General features: G+C 46.0%; 1 protein-coding gene across 1 annotated transcript in view; it reads right to left on the reverse strand.

Moving 5' to 3' along the window:
* The window catches only part of Ticrr (TOPBP1 interacting checkpoint and replication regulator), a 43,717-nt gene extending 35,110 nt beyond the window's left edge, over positions 1-8,607 (reverse strand). Inside the window, exons 1-3 of the mRNA XM_059272695.1 lie at positions 7,945-8,607; positions 1,822-2,101; positions 100-338 (exon numbers count right to left, since the gene is read on the reverse strand). Of these exons, the coding sequence (XP_059128678.1) occupies positions 100-338; positions 1,822-2,101; positions 7,945-8,607 (1,182 nt within the window). The remainder of the gene's footprint in view (positions 1-99; positions 339-1,821; positions 2,102-7,944) is intronic.
* Between the last annotated feature and the right edge of the window lie 3,954 nt (positions 8,608-12,561).

Below are 12,561 nucleotides of genomic sequence, written 5' to 3' on the forward strand. Positions count from 1 at the left end.
CTGTACAAGGCAGATGATCTTGGCATTTTGTGAACAAGCTTGTCTCACCTCACCAACACACTAATGGACAAGAATCCCTGATGTGTGGGGGACACCTACCAGATGGAATTCTTCAGCAGTCAACCTGCTCACCAGCTCCTGAAACAACAGCCTTTGAGTTGACTTGTGTCCCTCTGGACTTTGTAGCATCCAGTTGTCAGTGCCTACAGCACTACTCATGGGGAGCGACCACTGGGCCACTGAGCCTCTTAAAAATATTCTGACTGGCTTCTGGAAATGTCTCTGATGCATGGCTAAGGGCTCTAGGGAGACTGCCCATGTTTCTTGAGTTTCTTTGCCTGATAGAAATAAAGCATATTAAAATTTTAATATATGAAATAGTTTCTAAGAGATTTCACAGTAAGAATGAAAAGAATCAGATTTCCAGTTGAGATAGTGGGTAATGTCACTCAATTCACATTTCAGTCCTTAGCTTATTGTCTATGAGCTATCAGAGCAGGTTCATTTGGCACCAGAGGAAAAAAACTGTACACAAATGGGTATAGGATCAGAAATTCTCAATTATGACTTGGAAATGTGTACTCAAGTGGTACTACTACAAAAAGTAAGACTCTCTGATTGGTGTGGTGGTAAATGTTCATAATCCCAGCACTCAGGTGCCTGCAGTGGGAAGACAGAATGGCCTAGGCCAATCTGGGCTACGTACTGAGGTCCCTTCTCAAAGAAGACCCAAACAAAACTGAAAGATAGCTACTGTAGTAAGATCAGGGTATGGTTCAGTGGTAGATAACTGCCTAGCATGTAGGCTCTGGGTTCAATATCAAGGTACCACATAGGAAAAAAAAATCCCATAAATACAGTGTATTAGATATTATGAGAAGGGTAGATTCTAAAGACTGAATGGTAAATTGCTTAAACAAAAGTACTCTTTAAAATTTTTTTCCCCTTTTATGTGTATGAGTATGAGTATGTATATGTACCACATGTGTGCCTAGTGCCCTCAGAGGTCAGAAGAGGACAACAGATCTCCCAGAACTGGAGTTACAGATAGTTCTGAGATACCATGTGGGTGCTAGGAACCAAACCTAAGTTCTCTGAAAGAGAAACAAGTGTTCTTTATCACTGAACTATCTCTCCAGCCCCAAAAAATACTCTTAAAATTTTTTAAACTGGCCAGCTCTTGGATCATACACCTAGAATCCCACCACTTGGGAGGTGGAGGCAGTATGACTAGCAAACAGTTCAAGGCTAGCAAGTTTGAAACCAGCTTGAGACTTTATCTCAAAAAAAAACAAAAACACACTAAAAATCCTTAAGCTGCACATAATTACAACATAGTTCAAAGTATCCATCTCTATGCAGTATTTCCCTGTGAATATAGATATTCTCAGAAATGAGCTTCACTACATAGTACATCATACGGGAAACAAATTTGTGAAGATGGTGGCTTTTCCTGGTAACCGACACTTGGGGACTTTGTAATTATTTCTTCTGTAATCATCCTCTTTCTATATGATCTCTAAGTTATCAATTTCTTCTACAAGGCAATGAAATCCCTACACTCAGGTGCTTGGGTATCTGAAGAATATTACCCTTCCTTTTGAAAGGGCTAACAAATTCTTTGTAATCATTCCCTTTTATTCTTTCACACATGCACTGGCAGTTGTACCACAGTTCAGTCTTCCTGTGGTGTCTAATTTTGCTTATGGATTTTTAAATTCTATCAATGAAACTGAGTACCAGGCTACAGGAAATGCTAAAGAAATTGGAACTTTGCCTTGAAGAAAAAAAGTAAGATTTTTTTTGAAGTTATTTGCTTACCTTTAAGAGGGAGAAATAATGTTCCTTCCGTCTGGGGAAACGAGGCTTCGTACTCAGGAGAGTTATAGAGTAAGCAGTTTACAGCTGCATCTATTGGCAGAGCTGAGATCCATGGGGAGAGGTGAGGTTCACGTGACAGCTTGCCACCACTCTGCAGAACTGTTTCCCTGTCTTTAGGAAAACCCAGGCTCCAAGTTTCACATGGCAAGACGGTGCCTCCTCCATGGTGGAGCAGTTCACAAACTGTCCAGTACCCCACGTGGTCTGGGGAGGTCCACAACTAAAATAAACATGACAAAGAAGCTTGGGTGAGTGTAAATTGAGCATTTATGAATAAGCTAGAGGAAATCAGGAAAAAGGTGATACCAACATCAAAGGGTCCAATACACAATTTAATGCATCTGTTGAGCCAAGTACAAATAACAGCTGGCATCTATTCCTACACAGCCCAAGATCATATCACCACATAACATACCTTCAAGGACAGTACTGGGGAGATGACCATCAATAAAGTGCTTGTCTTGTAAGCACAGGGACTTGAATTCAAACCCTAGAATGCATGTTAAAAAGCCAAGCACAGTGATATGCTGTTTATAATCCCAGCACTGAGAAACAGAGAGCGGTTACCCCTAGGGCACACTGCTCGCTAACCTACTTGGTGAGCTCCACTTGAACATCGACACCCAAAGTTGTCTTCTGCTCTCCTACCAAGTGATACACATGAACTACACAGAAAGAAAAGATTCTCTCTTTTAAGTAGCCCTCTTTTTACTGCTTTTCATGTTTTATTTATGTGCATATATCTGCGTAAGTGTATGTAGTGTGTGTGTGTGTGTGTGTGTGTGTGTGTGTCTGTCCTCAGGGGTCAGCTAATAAATACCACATAGTTATGAACTGCCCAACATAGGTGTTGGGAACCAAACTCAGGTCCCCTTGGATGAACAGCAAACACTCTTCAGTCCTGGGCCATCTCTCCAGCCCAACTGTTTTTCATTTTGAGACAGGGTCTCATCAAGTTACCTAGGCTAGACTTTTTCCATCCTTCTGCCTCAGACTTCCAAACAGCCTAGACTACAGGTCTACCCTAGGCCCAACTAAACTCTTTAAAAACCAGTATTTATTTATACTAATTTGAGTCATGGTCTCCCTGTGTAGTCTAAAAGGGCCCAAACTTGAGGTCCTTCTGCCTCAGCACTTATCACCACTCCTGGCCTTAATGAACTCTTCCACAGATTACCAAGGCTGTGTCCTGCCTCTAACCTTTCCTCTGACTCCGAGTGTGTTCACTCAGATCACATAGCCCATCATGCTAGTCCTTAAAACCTTTCATGCCTGCTTCCTGCTCCTAAGACAAAGTAACACTTCACCACTGCCATAAAGTCCTTTAAAACCAAACCCAACAGCTTCTTCATCAACTATCCCTATCTTCTGGGACAAGGAGCCACTGTGCCTTCAACATGTCACGCTCTATATTATAGAAATGTGTACCACAGGATGTTCTTTCTGGCTGTGTCTCCTGGGCCTCTTTACCAATGGGGGTTTTAATACTTCTCTATCTATTGCAGCTCCTGCTTAGTCAAAAATTCCCCTTTCCTTCACTCATAGAATGCCGATATTCAAGCAGCATTTGTCAAAAAACACTTTTTGGGGTTTTTTGTTTTGTCTTGTTTTGAGACAAGGTTTCTCTGTGTAACCACCCTGGCTGTCCTGTAACTCGCTCCACAGACCAGGCTCGCCCCACAGACCAGAGATCTGCCTGTCTCTGCCTCCCGAGATTAAAGGTGTGTGCCACCACTGCCTGGTATTCAACAAACTTTTATTGTGCAATCTCTGTGTGACAAAGAATGGTTAAGACTCAGTGTCTTTTAGAAGCCTTAAGACTGGTGAACTTGGAGCTGGAGAGATGGCTCAATGGTTAAGAGCACTAGTTGCTCTTCCAGAGGACCCAGATTCAATTCCCAGCAGCCACAAGGCAGCTTAAAACTGTTAACTCCAGTTCCAGAGGATCTGACACCTTTTTCTGACCTTCAAGGGCACCAAGCATACAAGTAATACACAGGTATAAATGCAAACAGAACTGCTGTGGAATATTCCTTTTGTACACTGTAAATACGTATTGCTCTCATTGTTAATTAAAAGCTGATTGTCCGATAGCTGGACAGGAAGAGACTGGGTGAGACAGCCTGAAACAGACAGAATGCTGGGATGATGGGCAGAGTCAGAGGAGTTGCCTGCCTGCCAGTCAGCCAGATGAAGAATGAGTTGGACACACAAAATGGGACAGAGATAAAAGCCACAAACCTCAGGACAGCACACAGATTAATAGAAATGGGTTAAGTTATAAGAGCTAGTTAGTAACAAGCCTGAGCTATTGGCCAAGCATTTATAAGAAATCTTAAGTCTCCATGCTGGTTATTTGGGAGCAGGCGGTCAGGACAGGAAAACTCTGCCTACACAGAACACTCATACACATAAAATAGAAGGGGGGAAAAGGCTGGTAGAATAAAACAGTAACAATATAAACTATTTGACAGCATCGTATGTAACAAGACAGTACTACAGGAATATGAAATTAGAGCAACCATCCTATACCTAAACTATAAATTAGTATGAGAAATAAAACTGGAAGGTCTTCAAGGTTATCTAGGTCATCCCCCAACTAGCCATTACATTCAGGTTCAAAGAGGAGCAAAGAATTGTCCACAAGTAGAGCAAGACAATGATAGGCCAACCAGTCCAAGAATGAACTATCTTGATGTTTTTAAAATGACATTTCCATGGACTTTGATGGATCAACTAAATGTCACAGCACTTGGGGGGCTAAAGCAGGAAGACAGAATTCCAGGATAGCCTGAGCTATACCACAGGTCTCAGCTTAAAAAAAAAAACAAAAAACAAAAAACAAAAACCCACATTATATTCTGAAAGTTTTCTTTCAGTCATGCACACCAATCTTGTAAGCATTGTAACAGCAAATAACAATTAATTCATTGATTAATCTGTTATCAATTATGCAGTTCACCGCTATGTGGAAGAAAGCAAACTAGTTCAGATATCACTGATTATGACTTTTTTTCCTGCCGAAAGGATAGAAATAAATCTACTAAAACTGATTCAGCCAGAAGACTGGCTTGGAAGGGTTGGTGGGGCTAATAAATGTTGACATTTCATTTACATATGTTATATGCACATAATTCTCCAAGCATTCAACCATACCCAATTTATATTGGAAATTTTTATTATATATATAACTTATTTTGTGTGTGTGTGTGTGTGTGTGTGTGTGTGTGTGTGTGTGTTTATCTTGCATGCATGTCCATGCACCACTTGCTTGCCTGGTGCCCTCGGAGGCCAAAAGAAGGTGTCAGATCCCCTGGAAGTGGAGTTACAAAAAGCTGAAAGCAGAGGCTAGAGAGATGGCTCAATGGTTAAGAGCACTGGCTGCTCTTCCAGAGGACCTGGGTTCAATTCCCAGTAACCAAATGGCAGCTACAACTGTCTGTAAATTCAGTTCCAAGGAATCCGACACCTTCACACAGACATGAATTCAGGCAAAACACCAGTGCACATTTAAAAAAATTGTTTTTCTTCTAATTTAAAAAGCTGGACAGTAGTGGCATATGCCTTTAACCCCAGAACTTGGGAGGCAGAGGCAGGCAGATCTCTGAGTTCAAGGCTAGCCTGGTCTACAGGTTGAGTTCCAAGACAGCGAGGGCAACAGAGAAACTCTGTCTCGAAAAGACAAAAACAAAAGGTTGTAAGCCTCCAGGTTGATACTGGAAATTGAATACAGATCTGGAAGAGCAATCAGTGTTTCTAACTTTAGCCATCTCTTGAGCACTTATACTTAACATAATTTTTATTTGTTTTTGTTTTTCAAGACAGGGCCTCACTATGTAGCTCTCAGTGTCCTGGAACTCATTATACAAGGCTGGCCTTGAACTCAGAGGATCCACTGCTGGCCTTGAACTCAGAGATCCACTACACCTAACTTTAACATAGTTTTATTAGACCTGGAGGAATGGCCCAGCAGCAGAAAAGCACTGGTTGCTTTTCTGGAAGAACCAGGTTCAACTGTTGGCACCCACACAGCAGCTCACAACCACAGATAACTCCAGTATCAAGGAATCTGACACCATCTTTTGGCCCCTGTAGGCACCAGCCCTGCAGGTAATTCAGCCAAACAATGCAGACAAAACACCCATACATTTAAAATAAAGTCAGATTTTTTTTTATTAGTTCTTGGAGAATTTCTTACAATGTATTTGATCATATTTACCTCCCACTTCTTCCCCTAAATCTCAACATTCTGGATGATTACTGTTGGTTTCTCATCTGTAATCTTGCTATTTAAGCAACTCCGGGTTTAGAGTTGTGTAATTCTATTAGGCGGAAGCTCTTCACCTGTTTAAACCACTTTCTAAATCTTCTCATTGATCAGAACAAAAATCAACACTCAAGCCTGGCCTGGGGGAACAGCACTCCTCCTTTCTAACTCTGCTCTTCTGGGTTCCCAGTTCCTGGTCTTTCTATTTGTAATGCAAAGTTCATTCCTAGCTCACACCCTTAGACATGGCCTTCTCTAAGTCTGGGAATGCTCTTTCCCAGCCTTCATAGTCTTCCTCATCACTGTTCAAGTCTGCTCGGAAAGGCCTCCCCCCTCAAGTACACCTCTAAATACAATAGCCACCAGCCTCCTCACCCAGCCTTTCTTTTCTTTGGAGCAAGTTTTGAAATCATCACTTATTTGCTCATCTGTTTAGTATATCTTCCACACTAGATGCAATGGCTTATTAATGCATATAGCTTTACTAAATAATGTAACGGAAATAAAAATTGATTTTATATATTATAGATGCTTTCATGTTATAATTTCACATATATACATATGAAAGAGGAGACCAGGAGTTCTAGGTCATCTTCCAATACACAGAGCCCCAGGCCACCCCATCCTGGGCTACGGCTTGCTACACTAGTCTGTTTCAAAACTAACAAGGGCGTACACACACACACACACACACACACACACACACACACACACATCATAGCAGTTACAGGAGCAAGGAGTTTCACTGCCTCAACAAAAATCCAAATTAGCCGTTTAAGACTAAGTTTGTAAAAAGTGATTCATCTAATCAGCAGGTATTTACTTAACACTTACAGTGTTCAAGACACAACTGTGGGGCAATACAAAACTATGTTAAGGCCTGGTACCCGCCTTTGAGACTTTTGTTTGCTGTTTTGAGACAAAAATCTTTCTATGCAGCCTGGCTAGTCTTGAACTGTGGCAATCCTTCTGCCTCAGCTTCCCATAGGCCATCATCACTGAGATAGTACTTCTAGAATAGATGGAAAATGACAGGTGTGTCCAACGGGAACAAAGAGAGCAAGAGCCACAAAACAAGCCACAACACCAAAGGGTTTTTAGTTTTGTTTTGGAGACAGGGGCTCACTATGTAGACCACGCTGGCCTTGAACTCGGAGAGATCCACCTGCCTCTCTCTGTCTCCTGAGTGTTGGGATTAAAGGTATGGACTGGGCGGCCACCATGCCAGGCCAACAACAAAGGTTAAGATAGGTTTCTACCGCTTTACCAAGGGTAGGACTAGAGGTCCAGGAAGACAGGGCAAAACAAGCAGTCAAGATCTGTGACCCGAGTCGGGCGATGGTGGCCCATGCATGCCTTTAATCTCAGCACCTGGGAGACAGAGGCAGGCAGATCTCTGCGAGTTCGAGGCCAGCCTGGGCTACGGAGCGAATTCCAGGAGAGCCAGGGCAACGCAGAGAAACCCTGTCTCGAAAAAGACAAACCACCAAACAAAAGATCCGTGGCCTGGCTGAGCCAAACTGCACATGCTGGAATCCAAGCGCTGTGTAGGAAAACTACGCAAAAGCACACAGGTACCAAAGTGCAGAGGCTCTTCCACACTCACATTCAGTAGCTACAGAATCTACTCATTTTGTTGGGGAAAACTGTCCCTCTTTGGGACCCGCAGGAGTCTCCTTCGGAAGCGACACGGGGTCATACACCGTTCATTCTGGGTCCATGGCACTCTACAGAGCCTGACAAGTTCTAGCTGGCGGGCAGTACGTGTACTGGATCCGAGACCGCTCTCACCTTACCTTAGACCGCTCGGTGGTGTCCACCCAGTACAAGGTGATATTTCGGGCGATCATGACCTCCTGGACCCTCTTGGGCAACACCTTCTCCATCACCTGCTTGGGGGTCAGCGGCACGCGTTGAGCCTGGGCCTCGCACCCGGACACGAACTGCAGCAGCTCCCTCTGCGAGTGAGGACAGGGCGCCAGGAGGAAGACGGCGTTCCCAAAGCCCCCGAGCGCGGCCTGGGCCTCCTTGGCCTCGCTCTCGGCGTCCAGCAGTCTCCTGCCGCTGCTCCGCAGGATCGGCTTTGTGGGCGACGTGATCTCGGGCCGATCCCACTGGTAGTCTAGCAGCGTCTCCATCAGGGCGCCGTGCGTGTGGGTGGCCCTGGGCGTCGGGCCGGGCAGGTGGGCGCCGGGCGCGCGATCCCCGAGCCTGGTCTCCAGCTCGTCCTCGAAGTCCTCCCAGGAGCGGCTCCCCAGTTCGCGGAAGTCAGACACGCGCGAGGGCCGGCTCCGTGCGCCCTGGGAGTCGAAGAACTTGAAGGCCCAGTGGACCCTGGCCAGGCCGAAGCGGCAGCTGAGGTAAGTGAGCAGGCGCAGGGCGGCGCGCCGGGCCGGGCTGGGGCGAGCGGCGTCGCCCGCCGTGTCCACCAGCAGCACCACTTTGGGACAGCAGGCCATCTCGGCCGCCCCCGGGGGCTCAGCCCAGCCGCGCGCTGCCCTTCCCGAGGCAAGGCACCCGCTTCAGTCAACCAGCGCCGTGGCCCCGCTTCTCGGAGGCCCTGGCTCCGAAGGCTCCCGCGCTCCCCGACAGCGGCTGCTATTGGAGGAGCCGGTCCCCAAGCCTGCTTCTTATTGGCTGCGGGCTGAGCGTCAGTTACGTAGGCACGGCCACGTTTGACCCTAACTGGAAGGAGCGTGGAAAACCTGCGCTTGATTGGTCGAGGGTGTGACGGTGGGCGGGGCGCTGGAGTCCGGGAGAAGCTTAGTCCTCATTGGCCTGCGCCTTCGTTTTAAAATTTAAAGAGGCGGTACTTCGGGGGCGTGTGCGGGTCGGAGGCGGGGCGTGTTTCCTGGGACCCTGGAGCCTGGGTGGTGGTACCCTGGAAGGGGTTTGGCGAGTCTACTCGTAAGTCTTTTAGGGAACGGATTCCGATGACGGAGGCTTGAATTTTTTTCCGTAAAGCTGACCTTCATAATCCCCACGCTCGGGAGGCGGAGGTAGGAGGATCGCGGGTTCCAGGTCAGCCGGGGCTGCTTAGCTAGGCCACTGGAGCAGGTAGCACAGTGGAAGGACTGTGGATATTGTGAAGGACAGGAAGGCAGGGAAGGGTTTCCGGGAAGGAAGGGAAGTGACAGGATTCGTGTTTTGAGAAGAGCGCTCGGGGTCCTGGGTGGAAAAATCAGAAGACACAGGAGTCTGCAGGACATCTGGGAGGCTGTTTTACAGAGTACCTAAGCTAGTTCATTGGGTGCAGAAAAATTATACTATATTATACTATATTCCCAGAGCCCGCCTTTAAAAAAAAAAATCTTACCCCTCATCCATTCAATAGCTGTCAGTGTCACTTCAGATCCTGGGATTCAGTGCTAACAAGATCAAGAGGCAAATCACCTCTATTTCTGTAAATACGTTTTGAACGAGATGGTTGTTCTTGAAAATGTGTGCCTGTGTCAATCACCTTTAGTTTTGTAAAGACAGCATGTACCTGGCTTGATATTTGGCCAAGCTAGCAAAATGATAAGTGTCGTTTTTGCCAGAGGTTAACGTTGGAGAATGGGGAACATTTGTTTGTTAGAGGGGAAAAACATGCTTGTTTTTGATGTATAAATAAAGATGGCTGGAGCTATTCGGGGCCGGCCACTTGTGTGAAACTCACCTGGTGGTCGGACAGTTCATCTCTTCATGCCAACGCGCCTTCCCCATCTCAGGAATCTTCCCCTGAACCCAGGCTGCGGCAGGACCACAGCAACATATGTTGGGGATACAGATTCAATACCTTTCTGTGTGTATTTTTTTTTTTTTAAGATATGAGTCTGCGTGTATGCCTGAATGCCAGAAAAGGGCATCAGATCCCATTATAGATGGTTGTGAGTCACCACGTGGTTGCTGGGAATTGAACTCGGGACCTCCGAAAGAGCAGCCAGTGCTCTTAACCGCTGAGCCATTTCTCCAGCCCCTCTATATGTATTTTTTATAGATTTATTTTATTATATTTAATTATGAGTAGGTATGTATGTCTAGATATGGGTATGTTCACATGAGTGTAGGTGCCCATGGACTGTAGAGGCTTCAGGTCCCCGGGACCTTGTGAGCTGTCTGATGTGGCTGCTGGGAATCGAACTCTGGTCCTCTAGAGAACAGCAAGTGCTCTTAACCACCGAGCCACCTCTCTAGCCCTCTAATGTAACTGTGTTCTTAAGGGAAAACATCGAATAAATGTAGAGAGTACTGGTCTACACTTTACGGCAGTGGCTTTGGACCAGGGTTCCTGTGGTGGGGATGATGAACTGTGATTGTGTTAAGGATATATTCCAGATGTGGAGCTAACAGCAATTGCTGACAGATTGCAGGATATAATAATAACTTCTAGGTTTAGGACCTGAAAGTTGAGTAGAAAGTAGAGAAGGAGTGAGGAAGTGAGGAAGCGGCAGAAGATCAGGCTCTAGTTAGGCAATGTGATGATTAGGATGCCGGCTGGACCCCTGTGATGATTAACTTTGTCAAGTTGATGTGACCTAAAATCACCTGGGAGGGGTCTCGATGAAGGGTTGTCTACATTGGACTGGCCCGTGGGCTAGTCTTTGTGGAGGTGTCTTAATGAAGGTAATGAATGTGGGAAGCCCCAGCCCATGGTGGGTAGCACCACTCCCTAGGCAGAGGGGGCTTGACCTCTATGAGTGAAGAAATTGTGCTGAACGCAAGCAAGCGAGCACGCATGAATTCATTTCTCTCCGCTCCTGACTGTTGGCCGCTTTAAGTTCCCGCTGCCTTGATGTCTCCACCTGGAACTGTGAGCTAAGAATAAATCTTTTCACCCCCCTGCGTTGCTTTTTGTCGGGATATTTTAATCACATCAACAGAAAGGAAGCTAGGGCAGTCCCCAAGTGGGGGAGTTTCAGGTGTGCTATTAGATACGGAGCAGAGAGCCGTGGGGGAGAAGTTGGGCCAAAGAGGTAACTTGAATGATGAGTACCTAGCTGCCATCCAAAGCCCTAGGCTAGATGAGCTTACCAAGGTATCTCAGCGCCAGGTGGTGGTGGTGGTGGTGGTGGGGTGTAACTGCCACCTGAGTTGTGGGTGTGAAGAATGGTAACTTAGGTGCTTCCCAACTCAGAAAGAAGGCTGGCTTCACAATCACTGTGGCTAACTCAGACTTGCTGGCTGTGATGGCCAGGAAAAATGAATCCTCAGTTGGCCTCCTTTCAAGGTAAATTGAAAATCGATAGTAACGGGCCTACAATGAAGTTACAAAGCTTTCAGCCTCAGTCAGGCAAAGCTAAGCTGTCAAGAGCTCCCTTGGGCAACTTCAGAAGCTCCAGAGGAGATATGGAGACCTGTAGATATCCATGTCTCAGTGTCAGAACCTAGACTGACCCTTCCCGTCAGCAGTGGATGTGGACAATTGAGTTTTTTTTTTAATGCCCCCCCCCAAAGGGAGTGGCACTACTAGGAGGTGTGGCTTTTTTTTTTAAAGATTTATTTATTTATTTATTATGTATACAGTGTTCTGTCTGCATGTATGCCTGCAGGTCAGAAGAGGGCGCCAGATCTCATTACAGATGGTTATGAGCCACCATGTGGTTGCTGGGAACTGAACTCAGGACCTTTGGACTTGGCTCACTCTTTCTCAAGTAGAATTTCTGCAACAAAATTATCTACCAAACCTGCAGCCTAAGCATCAGGCAGGAGAAAGAATAAAAAGAGAAAGGAAGGAAGTTTCCTAGTAATTAACTCTGAATTATTCACAACCTGTTAGACACTATCCCCCTTCTGATGTAGAAGATTACATTTTCATTTCTCCCCCAAGTCCTAAATACCTTTGCTGCCAAAGCTGCATTTTTGGCTAACAGCCCTAGGAACTCTCCTGGGAGCCATGGGTACCAGAGTTTGAGCCCAGGGCCAGGTGCATACTTGGCCAAACCTTTCCATGAGCCATTAACAGACTCATCCCCCTGACTCCCCGCCACACCCCTGGAACTCTCAAAGGAGCTGCTTAAAACTCCCATCCAGCGGTTCCCCATCAGGGCCTGCACATTGTGAGGGCTCTTGAAATTTCTGTAAGTGGCCTAGTTTCAACCAACTGAAGCAAAGAGGGAATGTATTGACCAAAGGAACTAAACCTTGGGAAGGCTAAGACATGGCTGTCTCTGGGACAACGAAGCCAGGAACCGGGACAATCCGAACTCAGGACCTTTGGAAGAGCAAGCAGTGCTCTTAACCTCTGAGCCATCTCTCCAGCCCAACATTTGAGTTTTTCTTGAGCTCGGAGGTGAACAGGGCCTGCCAGTCTAGTACTGCACACGACTGTGCATGACAAACCACTGTTGCAACAATGGTTTGGAGCAAATTTGAATTTCAGAATCAAATTAGGAACAATAAAATCAGGGCTGGAGAGTAGGCTCTGTGGTTAA

Source organism: Peromyscus eremicus, chromosome 1 (genome assembly GCF_949786415.1).
Source record: "Peromyscus eremicus chromosome 1, PerEre_H2_v1, whole genome shotgun sequence".
Lineage (NCBI taxonomy): Eukaryota > Metazoa > Chordata > Mammalia > Rodentia > Cricetidae > Peromyscus > Peromyscus eremicus.